At 41.7% G+C, this 12,056-nt stretch overlaps 1 protein-coding gene across 1 annotated transcript; it reads right to left on the bottom strand.

Annotated features, from left to right (window-relative positions):
* Positions 1-4,262: 4,262 nt before the first annotated feature.
* LOC121395095 (piggyBac transposable element-derived protein 4-like) lies at positions 4,263-6,038 on the bottom strand. The gene has a single exon (XM_041567679.1). It carries the CDS (start codon positions 6,036-6,038, stop codon positions 4,263-4,265), a length of 1,776 nt encoding a protein of 591 aa, XP_041423613.1.
* Between the last annotated feature and the right edge of the window lie 6,018 nt (positions 6,039-12,056).

Below are 12,056 nucleotides of genomic sequence, written 5' to 3'. Positions count from 1 at the left end.
CAACTTCTCCTGAACAAAATTATACCCTGCATGTATGGGTGCACCTAAAGACACGGCCTCCAAACACCCCAAAACAGGCGCAATACATAAGGGAAATTTTAGCTGGAAAATTCGGCCTGCGCTCTAAGAGGACACCTTGCAGTTCTTCAGTCTAAACACCCCTTACCTGTGAAATACCCCCCACAAACTATATGTTCCCTGAAAGTGCACACCTGCAGCTATTCAGCAGCACCATCATTGCTTTCCTGCATGCAGATCTGTGGGCGCAGTTCTCCGTAGAATTCGCGGTTTGGCATGAATTAAAGAAAAAAAAAGTTCCAAAGTTAGATTTCTCCCCAAAATTGCCATGACAATGGAAAAAAAACCTGGCAAATATCAATCTGCAACTTCTCCTGAACAAAAGGATACCCTGCATGTATGGGTGCACCTAAAGACACGGCCTCCAAACACCCCCAAAACAGGCGCAATACACAAGGGAAATTTTAGCTGGAAAATTCGGTCTGCGCTCTAAGAGGATACCTTGCAGTTCTTCAGTCTAAACACCCCTTACCTGTGAAATACCCCCCACAAACTATATGTTCCCTGAAAGTGCACACCTGCAGCTATTCAGCAGCGCCATCATTGCTTTCCTGCATGCAGATCTGTGGGCGCAGTTCACCGTAGAATTTGCAGTTTGGACTGAAATAAAGAAAAAAAAAGTTCCAAAGTTAGATTTCTCCCCAAAATTGCCATGACAACTAAAAAAAACCTGGCAAATATCAATCTGCAACTTCTCCTGAACAAAAGGATACCCTGCATGTATGGGTGCACCTAAAGACACGGCTTCCAAACACCCCAAAACAGGCGCAATACATAAGGGAAATTTTAGCTGGAAAATTCGGCCTGCGCTCTAAGAGGACACCTTGCAGTTCTTCAGTCTAAACACCCCTTACCTGTTAAATACCCCCCACAAACTATATGTTCCCTGAAAGTGCACACCTGCAGCTATTCAGCGGCGCCATCATTGCTTTCCTGCATGCAGATCTGTGGGCGCAGTTCGCCGTAGAATTTGCAGTTTGGACTGAAATAAAGAAAAAAAAAGTTCCAAAGTTAGATTTCTCCCCAAAATTGCCATGACAACTAAAAAAAACCTGGCAAATATCAATCTGCAACTTCTCCTGAACAAAAGGATACCCTGCATGTATGGGTGCACCTAAAGACACGGCCTCCAAACACCCCAAAACAGGCGCAATACACAAGGGAAATTTTAGCTGGAAAATTCGGCCTGCGCTCTAAGAGGACACCTTGCAGTTCTTCAGTCTAAACACCCCTTAACTGTGAAATACCCCCCACAAACTATATGTTCCCTGAAAGTGCACACCTGCAGCTATTCAGCAGCGCCATCATTGCTTTCCTGCATTCAGATCTGTGGGCGCAGTTCGCCGTAGAATTTGCGTTTTGGACCGAAATAAAGAAAAAAAAAGTTCCAAAGTTAGATTTCTCCCCAAAATTGCCATGACAACTAAAAAAAACCTGGCAAATATCAATCTGCAACTTCTCCTGAACAAAAGGATACCCTGCATGTATGGGTGCACCTAAAGACACGGCTTCCAAACACCCCAAAACAGGCGCAATACATAAGGGAAATTTTAGCTGGAAAATTCGGCCTGCGCTCTAAGAGGACACCTTGCAGTTCTTCAGTCTAAACACCCCTTACCTGTAAAATACCCCCCACAAACTATATGTTCCCTGAAAGTGCACACCTGCAGCTATTCAGCGGCGCCATCATTGCTTTCCTGGATGCAGATCTGTGGGCGCAGTTCGCCGTAGAATTTGCAGTTTGGACTGAAATAAAGAAAAAAAAAGTTCCAAAGTTAGATTTCTCCCCAAAATTGCCATGACAACTAAAAAAAACCTGGCAAATATCAATCTGCAACTTCTCCTGAACAAAAGGATACCCTGCATGTATGGGTGCACCCAAAGACACGGCCTCCAAACACCCCAAAACAGGCGCAATACACAAGGGAAATTTTAGCTGGAAAATTCGGCCTGCGCTCTAAGAGGACACCTTGCAGTTCTTCAGTCTAAACACCCCTTAACTGTGAAATACCCCCCACAAACTATATGTTCCCTGAAAGTGCACACCTGCAGCTATTCAGCAGCGCCATCATTGCTTTCCTGCATTCAGATCTGTGGGCGCAGTTCGCCGTAGAATTTGCGTTTTGGACAGAAATAAAGAAAAAAAAAGTTCCAAATTTAGATTTCTCCCCAAAATTGCCATGACAACTAAAAAAAACCTGGCAAATATCAATCTGCAACTTCTCCTGAACAAAAGGATACCCTGCATGTATGTGTGCACCTAAAGATACAGCCACCAAACATCCTAAAACAGAGGCAATAGCTAAATTTTTAGGCTGCACTCCAAGTGCCCACCTTGCAGTTTTTCAGTCCAAACACCCCCTTACCTGTGAAATACCCCCCACAAACTATATATTCCTTGAAAGTGCACACCTGCAGCTATTCAGCGGCACCATCCTTCCTTTCCTACACGCAGATCTGTGGGCGCAGTTCTCCGTAGAAATTTGTGGTTTGGCCTGAGATAAAGGAAAAAAAGTACCAAGGTTAGATTTCTCCACAAAATTGCCATGACAACTAAAAAAAACCTGCTAAGTATCAATGTGCAACTTCTCCCGAACAAAACAATACCCTACATGTATGGGTGCACCTAAAGAAACAGCCACAAAACACCCTAAAACAAAAGCAATAGCTAAATTTGAGGCTGTGCTCTAAGTGGCCACCTTACAGTTTTTCAGTCTAAAAACCCCCTTACCTGTGAAATACCCCCCACAAACTATATATTCCTTGAACGTGCACACCTGCAGCTATTTAGCGGCACCATCCTTGCTTTCCTTCTTGCAGAATGGGATGCAATTCTTTGTAAAATTTTATAGTTTGTCTTGCAATGAAAATAAAAAAAACTCAAAACTAGATTTCTCTAAAAAACCCCAAAGACAAGCAACAAAAACCTACTGAAGTTATTGAATATTCTCCTTACCATTATCCGTTTAGTGGACCATCTTCTGATCTGTACTCTTCAATGTCCTTTGGCAAGGCTGCTTTTTACTTTTAGAACACCTAGAAAATTAGAACTAGAAAATCTGCGCAATTATAAGAAAAAAACATTTGCCACTATATATTCATACTGCCAGAAACACAGGTGCCTTCTGTAACTGCACTGGAAGGTGAGCGTTTGAGATGCCAATAATAAGGGCACAGACACACATGGAGATTCGGGGAGATTAGTCGCCCAGAATCTAAATCGCCGGTGGGATAGCCTGAAGTCGCCCGAAGTTGCCTCAAGAGGAAACTTTGGGCGACTTGGAAAATGAAGCGCTCCCAAGAGCCATCCCACCGGTGATTTAGATTCTAGCCAGCGCTGGGCGACTTATCTCCTCGAATCTCCATGTGTGTCTCTGCCCTTATTATTGTCATCTCAAACGCTCACCTTTCAGTGCAGTTACAGAAGGCACCTGTGTTTCTCCACAGGGGTCTCTGCCCTAAAGCTTGAGGCATTAGATAAAGAGGTGAAATCAACTTATGGATCCATAATTGGCCCAAAAAAAATAAACCAAAACAAAAAGAAAGAGCTAAATGTCTACACAAGAACAAAGTATATATTGCCCACAAGTAAAGAATCTGCACTGAAAGCTGGTGAGTTTTCAGTTTAATCAAGTGCCCTGTTTTTCTCCAACCATCTCAGCCATGCATTCAGTACTGTACTAACTACTAGCCATAATAAAGACAAAGATTAGATTAGCCTTTTGAAATGCAAAATGTTCCCATCTATCAGCAAACCATGACTTTCATTGCCAACTGCAAATAAAAAGCCAGAACAGCCAAAGATCACTTTACAAAAAAAAACAAAAAAAACTGAAGCCCATACTATACTGATCAACCGCACTCAGAGGGGAGCTTATGAGGTGTCAGTAAAAAAAAAAAAAGTTTTGTGGCATCAGAGAGAAGACATCATCAGCAGGCAAGATGAAATTATCTCAAGAGTCATCACGCACCACAAATTTTTAGGCGCCCTTGACCTTCACCTAACACATCACTTGGCTACACCCCCTAGTGCTACCTCTAACCATAGGAACAGTTTAGGGAAAGAAAATACCAAATTAACCACAACATAAAATGCTAGGAGTGCCCTGAATATAAATTTTGCACAAAGCGGGATGCCAATACTTATAATAAAGTCAATTAGTACACAACAATCTACAACATTTTCAGTAGTGCAGCTGAGTGTGGTATATTTCAAAACATGGTTTGAAACATAACCCGGGGTTGCGAGGGCACTTTGGGCAACAGTACCGTGTATCTCGTCTGATACCCCTTTTGCGGCACACCTTGCAGGCTTTTTGGGCTCTTGGTTTTCCAGGAGTTGGTGGAAGCGTGTCTATAAAATGCTTCCCCACCAATCGGGCCACGTTGTCACTGGCACGCATCTCAGGCATTGCCTCCTCTAGACCACCAAACAAGAGGGCAGGGATTATCTGCAACTGGTACTTATAATAAGACAATTTGGGGCCTGGTACTGCTGCCTTATAGACAACATATGAATTTCGAAGGGCCATTTGAATAAGGTATATGCTAACTTTCTTGTACCAGGCCTTTGTTTTTCGGGTGGCATCGTAATAATGTTGGAGTTGATCTGTTCTGTCAACACCACCCATGTACTTACTGTACTCCTTGCTACAGAGAGGCTTAGATTTTGGGGGCCTACCAGCTCTCTGTTCTTCAATTACTGACGTGTCATGGATGGTCGTCAGCATGAAAACATTTTTTCTATCCAAAAATTTGATGGCAAGGAGCTCATCATTTCTTAGGGAATACATTTCTCCACGGTTCAGTTTTTTGTCGAGGAGTTCCCTGGGCAATCCTTTACGGTTACGATTTATGGTGCCACAGGCTGGGGTATCTAAACAATGTAGGGTCTTGAATAGGAGGATGCTGGTGTAAAAGTTATCCACGTATAAGTGGTAACCTCGGCCTAATAGTGGAGTGATGAGCTCCCACACAATTTTGCCACTGACAGTCAGGTCAAGGGGACAACCAGGGGGGTCTAATTGTGAGTCCTTTCCTTCGTAAATCAAAAAGCGGTTGGTGTACCCCGAGCTGCTTTCGCAAAGTTTATAAAATTTAATCCCATAGCGGGCACGCTTGCTTGGGATGTACTGACGGAAGTGTAGGCGCCCTTTGAAGAGGAGAAGGGACTCGTCAATACAAATGTTTTGGGAGGGGGTGTAAACTGTTGCGAAGCGCTCAGACAGGCTGTCTATTAGGGGCCTCAATTTATGCAGCCTGTCATGGGAAGGATCATTAGGGGGTACAGCCCTAGAATTATCATTGAAATGCAGAAACCGGAGCAGTAGCTGATACCGGTTTCTAGGCATTGTGGCAGAAAAGATTGGAATGGATAGCACAGTAGTGGTATCCCAGTAGGACTCCAGGGAATTTACTTTTATAAGCCCCATAGCTAGAGTAAGTCCCACAAACCTCTTCATTTCAGCAATATCAGTGGGATGCCCCGCCTGAGCTCGAGCATATCTGGGGAGGGGATTTTGGGCAAGATATTGCTCGGCATACACATTTGTGTACTGGACCATATCCTGTACGATGGCCTCAGTCAAAAATAAATGGAAAAAAATTATTGGCTCAAAATTACTGGTGTCCACCTTAACGCCAGAGACTGCAGTAAATGGGGGAATTTCGGGGGTAAAATTACCAGGAGGCCCCCATGCAGGCTCTCCTCCAGTTGCAGCATCAGCCCTACCACCTTCTTCCTGATCCTCAACCTCAACCTCCTCTTCTACATCCTGCTCCAACTCCATGGGCTCCTCAAGGGCAGTAACCGTGCTACTACTACCTGGTGACTCATCAGTAGAAGAGTCACTTTCTGATTCAGGGGGCACATACTCAGAATCAGAGTCACTAAACTCCTCTGAGCTGGAGGCCATGCATAGGGCAGCAGCCTCTTCAACAGTAAAATACCTTTTTGCCATGTTGCCAACAAAAATGATCCCCTAATCCAAAGAACAATCAGGAACAGTGACAAACAGAAAATCAAGTAAGTGTTTTCACTGCCAGAAAAAGTTAGCTGGATCACAATATGCAAAACTATTGCAACACAGGCAAGGCAGAGACTTGAGAAAAAAAACTGAGGCTAAGATAAACAAAACTGGTCAAGAAAAAAAGAACTGGATATAAGATAAACAAAACTGATTATAAGATAAACAAATCAAAGGGGGGAAAAAAAAAACAACTATAAGTCCAACCCCCTGAACTCTCAAACTCCCTGAAACTTTCTAGAACAAAAAGCCTATGAATGAACACTAATCACACAGTAAATCAAGAAAACACAAAAACTGATCAGCTATAAAAAACTAAAAATGACAGTAAAGCAAAAACAAGGTTGAATCAATAAACCGCAAAGTAGAAATGGCAATGCAATAAGAGAACTGAAAATCAAAAAGAAAAGTAAATGCAAAGCACCAACACAAACAAGCTAGAACAATAATCCAACAGTAAAACACCACTGAAATGCAATAAAACCACTAAAAATCAATAAAGAACAATAAGCAAAAGCAACACAAAACTGAAAATGCAAATTACCAGCAAAACAAGCTAGAACAATAAATCCACAGCAAAGCAACACTGAAATTCAATAAAACCACTGAAAATCAAGAACAATAAGCAAAAGCAACACAAAACTGAAAATGCAAATTACCAGCAAAACAAGCTAGAGCAATAAATCAAAAGCAACGCAACACTGAAATGCAATAAATCAATGAAAATCAATAAAGAACAGTAATTGGCAGCAACACAAAAGAGAAAAAAGCAATAAAAATCACTAAAAATGAAATAAGCCAATAAAAGAAAAGACAAATAAAACAAGCAATAAAATATAATAAAATATAATAAACAGAAATACAAATATGGGGGGTGGGGGGGGGTGGGGTGGTGTGGGGGGTGGTGTGGGGGGTGGTGTGGGGGGGTGTGTGGGGGGGGTGTGGGGGGGTTGGTGTGGGGGTAAGGTTTGAGTGTGTCTGGGCAAAAGTAAGTGAAGGTAAGTGGGAAAAAAGTGAAAACTAAAATAAGAAAGACAAATTAGATTAGTGTGCAAGTGTAAGTGTGTAAGTGAGTGTGAAAATGCGTAACCTGGGGCAGGCACAGAAGATCTCACAGGCAAGGATCACAGGAGGACCGCAGCTGGCAGCAGGAGGGCTCCAAATGACATCCACAACCAAGCAGAGAAGAGGAGGAGTCACTGGGGGAGATCTTATATACCCCAGCAGCTGATGACATAGGTGGGGGTCACATGTTAGAAGAATCCAGCCCCCATTGTTCATTGCCTAAGGGGATTGGCTGAGGTCAAACCAGGAAGGGAAGAGGAGCAGAAGAGGCATTGTCCACCGACCCCCATCTCCAGCTGATGTTTCTGCTATTTGGGGTCGCAGTGGGGGTCATCGGGCACCTGACAGGTAGATTTGACCCCACTGCTCGTTGCCTAGGGGGTGGCTGCTGATCTGCATCTTTGTGCAGCCAGCAGCAGCCACCGCAGAACATGAGGTGCCTACTGATGACCCCCACGGCCTTGCTGACGTTACCTGTGGTTTTGGGGTCGCCGTGGGGGTCATCAGGCACCTGCCTAAATAATCAGACCCCACTGCTCGTTGCCTAGAGGTGGTGGCTGCTGATCTGCGGCTTTCCGCAGCCAGCAGCAGCCACCATTGACCAAGTGGCGCCGACCGATGACCCCCACGGCCTTGCTAGCATTACTTATGGTTTTGGGGTCGCCGTGGGGGTCATCAGGCGCCTGCCTAAATAATCAGACCCCACTGCTCGTTGCCTAGGGTCGGTGGCTGCTGATCTGCGGCTTTCCGCAGCCAACAGCAGCCACCACAGCCACCGCAGATGATATGGAGCCGTCCGATGACCCCCACAGCTTTGGCGATGTTCATGCTGTTTTGGGGTCGCCATCGGGCACCTAGCAGGACGATCCGGCCCCACTGCTCGTTGCCTAGGGGTGTCGGCTGCTGTTCTGTGGTGTTCCGGCCACAGCAGCAGCCCCTGTATGGCCGGAAGCGCTCCCGCCGGCGAAAACGTACAAGGTACATTGCCGGCGGTTAGAGCCCTGACCCGCCAGCACGTACGGCATACGTGCTTGGCGGGTAGGGTTAAGGGTTCCTCATTTGTGTAGACAGATGAAAAATATGAGTTCAGAATCTTCGCTTTTATTTTGTTTTCATCAACCAGCTGACCCCCCTCTGATAGTAAGGGTCCCACCCCTTCCTGCTTCATTTTTTTACTATTGACATATTTAAAAAATAATTTTGGATTTTTTTTATTGCTTGCTGCAATATCCTTTTCTATATCAATCAAATATATATATAAATAAAATATGTTGCAACATTAACTGAATAAAGAACATAATAAAAGAAACCTTTGGATTGCATAGTAAAATAAACTTGTAATTGTGGTTGTCATCTAGTAACCACAGCTCAACTCCTTTTTCGGTTTTATGGAGTCGGGGGAGGTGAAGACTGGTTGTTGGCCTGTTGGTGTCCAGGGAGTTTTTGTAATATCCATGGAATTTTTATGGGAGATAAATTTAGCGAGTAGTTGGTTTCACACTTGGTTTCTGCCATTCTTTTTGTAGTTTGCGTGATGAGTGTGGTGGTGTCTGCTGCCATGGCCTTGTGCTATCTTCTGCAACTGTAGGGATGTCCCATCTGGGCTGTGCCTTTTTGGCCTCGCTCACTGTAGACATTATTGTGGGTACTCTGTTACGTTGGACTATCAGTTTCGCTCGGTACTCCCAGCGAAATGGGATGTTGTTTTGTCTGAGAAATTTTGTTATCTCAGCAAAAGCTTTTTACTAAAGCAGGTTTGCAGGGGATAAGTCCACGTAGATTTCTAGCTGTTGGTATTGCTTTGGTCAGTTTTCCTTTCTTCATGCCAAACAAGAGTAACTTGTCTTGTGTTTGGTAAAATACAAATCTGGCTAGTACATCCCGTGGTGCGCTGTCTGGGGCTGCTCTATGTTTTAGGACTCTATATTTACGATCCATTGCCATTTCCAGAGTTTGTAGTTCTGGTAGTATGGCTTTAAGCAGATCTGATACATGGTTTTCTAGGTCCTTAAAGAGAATAGATTCGGGGATCCCCCTTGAATCTCAAGTTGTTTCTGTGGGACCTAACTTCTAGGTCCGTGACCTTGTCTGTGAGACGCTCTAGCTCAGCCTGTGTTTTAGTATGGGAGTCTGCAAGATCATTGTGTGCTTCAGCAAAATCACCCATAGGTTATATGGCAGTGCTTTATAAATAACAGGTAATAACACATATATACTTAATTTCCTGACTATATTTTTACGTTATTAATTATTTAGACCTTTTATTTATTATTCCTGTTAGAGAACCAAACTAGACGATAGCAGTTTAAACACATGAAACTCTTTTGCATTACCTGTATATTATTTACTCTACTTTGATTTTCCCAAGGCTCATTTAACTTATTTGTTCTTATTTGTTCCATGTAGATTCCCCCTTTCCCTCCCTCCTTTAACCTTTCTTTCCTCCCTTACACTTCTGTTATTTCTTAATTCTTGATTAATCCCATCCTGGGAGAACTTCCTCTCAAGCTGCAGTATTTTACATATAAAATGGAAAAAATAACAACAGACAAATTCTACTCTGCCCAATGAATTATCTGTAGGAAAACAGTTATGGTCTTCATAGCTTTTCTTAGAATACTATTACATTTCTCTAAAGGTTGTTTCTGCTGGTATTTGATACCAAACATCGACTATTCTTTCAGTAAATAAATGTGTTACTTCGAAAGTTCAATTGGTTATATTCTATTATGATTCAACAGGAGGTGCACTGAAACATTTTTGAAGCAAAATTAACATTTGTGTTTTGTGATTTATTTTACTGCTTTCTTAGCGTTTTTGTCTCTTAAAAATGACTTTGCTATATATATTATGCTAGTGAAAATTATATTTGCTTTTAAACATTGCTTATTTATATAAGTTTTCCTTCATCAGAAATGCTGTTGAAGGCAAATAACACTCACTCCATTTTTGGGAATTTATTCCTCAAAACCATGAAAAACACAACAAAAGAAGTACAATACAGGTATTGGACCTGTTATCCAGAATGCTCAGGACCTGTGGTTTTCTGTATAATAAATCTTTCTGTAATTTGGATCTTTATACCTTGTCTACTAAAAAATCATTAAATTAACATTTATATCTTAGTTGGAATCAAGTACAAGGTACTGTTTTATTATTACACAGAAAAAGCAAATCATTTTTAAAATTCTGAGCTTGCTGGATAACAAGTTTCCAGATAACGGATCCCATACCTGTAATACAAAACTTTACCATCTAAAGTCTGGTGAAGTCATGTAGAAGTCAAAAGGAGCTGTCCATTTCCAATTGGAAAATCTTACTTTTCTTCATGGTTTTAGAAAGTATGGTTTTTTTCATTGGTAAACATAAGATTTTTTATGAAAACAAGGATGTGTTAGTTTTGTTACTATATTCAAATTTGTTTCACATTTATATTTGTCTGTTATTTTTTCATTTGAATCTTTTAATTAATTACTTGACTTTTGTGGTTTTAGTGAAAGTTTTTTTGTGAATTAAAAAAACTACTAAAAGAACAGAAATATAAATTCTGACAAATGGGCCTCTAGGGATGTACAGTATTTTCCTTAATTATCACATGTACAGAAGGACCTGATGTACTGTGAATGAGCAAATTTATTCACCATGTTTGGTTTTGCTGCAAATTTCAGAGTTTTGCCACCAGCTAAAAGTGAGCCAAAAAGCTTTGCTTGTGAAAAAACTCAGCAAATATATGGAGCACACAGTGGCTGGTACATAAAATCTTCATTTATTGGGTATAGTTTAAGCACAAATTCCACTCATAGCTGTGACATATACCCCACACTTGACGCATTTTGTGGCATCTGAGTGGAATTTACGCTTTAACTATACCCAATAAATGAAGATTTTATGTATCCAGCCATCGTGTGCTCCGTATATTTGCTGAGTGTTTGTACAGATTCATCCGGATCCGGGGGCGTGATTGCGAGCTAGCACAGGTGATCGTTGGACCCGAGGTGCAGGTGCGGGTGAGTGCACGCATTAGTTAATGCTTTCTATATATTGTAAAAAAAACTGTCTGACACGGAAGACAAAAATGTACCCTTTTAGGAGGCCTACTCAGTTTAATTTACTATGTAGGCACCTAAGGGCTGCCCCACTAAAACTGCCACCATAGGCAAGGGTTTTTTGAGTTCTGGCTTCATGCTTATAGCCTCTGTATCAACAATTCAACTCCTAGGGGCATATTTATCAAGGGTAGACTTTCAAATTGGAAAAACTTCAAAATTCGAATTCAAAAAGACCAACTGAAATTAAGTCAGAATTATTTTTGGTCGAATAGGTCAGTTTTCGATTGAATAGGAATTCTAATTGTCCAAATCGAAGGAATAGCACATTCGATCTAATTAGATTCAAAGTTTTTCCCAAAAAAACTTTTGATCAAAGTCCACCAGTTGAGTCCAAATTCTAGGAGGTCCCCCATAGGCTAAAACTGCAATTGGCAGGTTTTAGATGGCGAATGGTTGAAGTCAAATTTTTAAAGAGACAGTAACATTTGGCAAAATCGCACAGTAAGAACAATCTCATATATATGAATCCAAATCATATTACTGTCACATTCAAACAATGCAATTCAAGGGAAAAAAATCCTACATGTAGATTATCTTCAATCATCTTAAAAAATCATTTATTTCTGCTTGTCCTCGCAGACCCTGTCTTACATTTTTCATATCATGGATGTCCACTTTAATTAGTCTGTAGGTATGCACATGGTTTAATGTTACTTTGATCATTTTCTGCATTTCCAGTTGTTTGATGGCTGTTTTCAGGAACTGTGCATATCTAAGTCTGAGGTTTGTTACATGCATTATAAGTTATCTAATACGTGCATGGCCATTGATTCATTTC

Source organism: Xenopus laevis, chromosome 6S (genome assembly GCF_017654675.1).
Source record: "Xenopus laevis strain J_2021 chromosome 6S, Xenopus_laevis_v10.1, whole genome shotgun sequence".
Taxonomy (NCBI): Eukaryota; Metazoa; Chordata; class Amphibia; order Anura; family Pipidae; genus Xenopus; species Xenopus laevis.
This window is presented reverse-complemented; position numbering and strand designations above follow the sequence as displayed.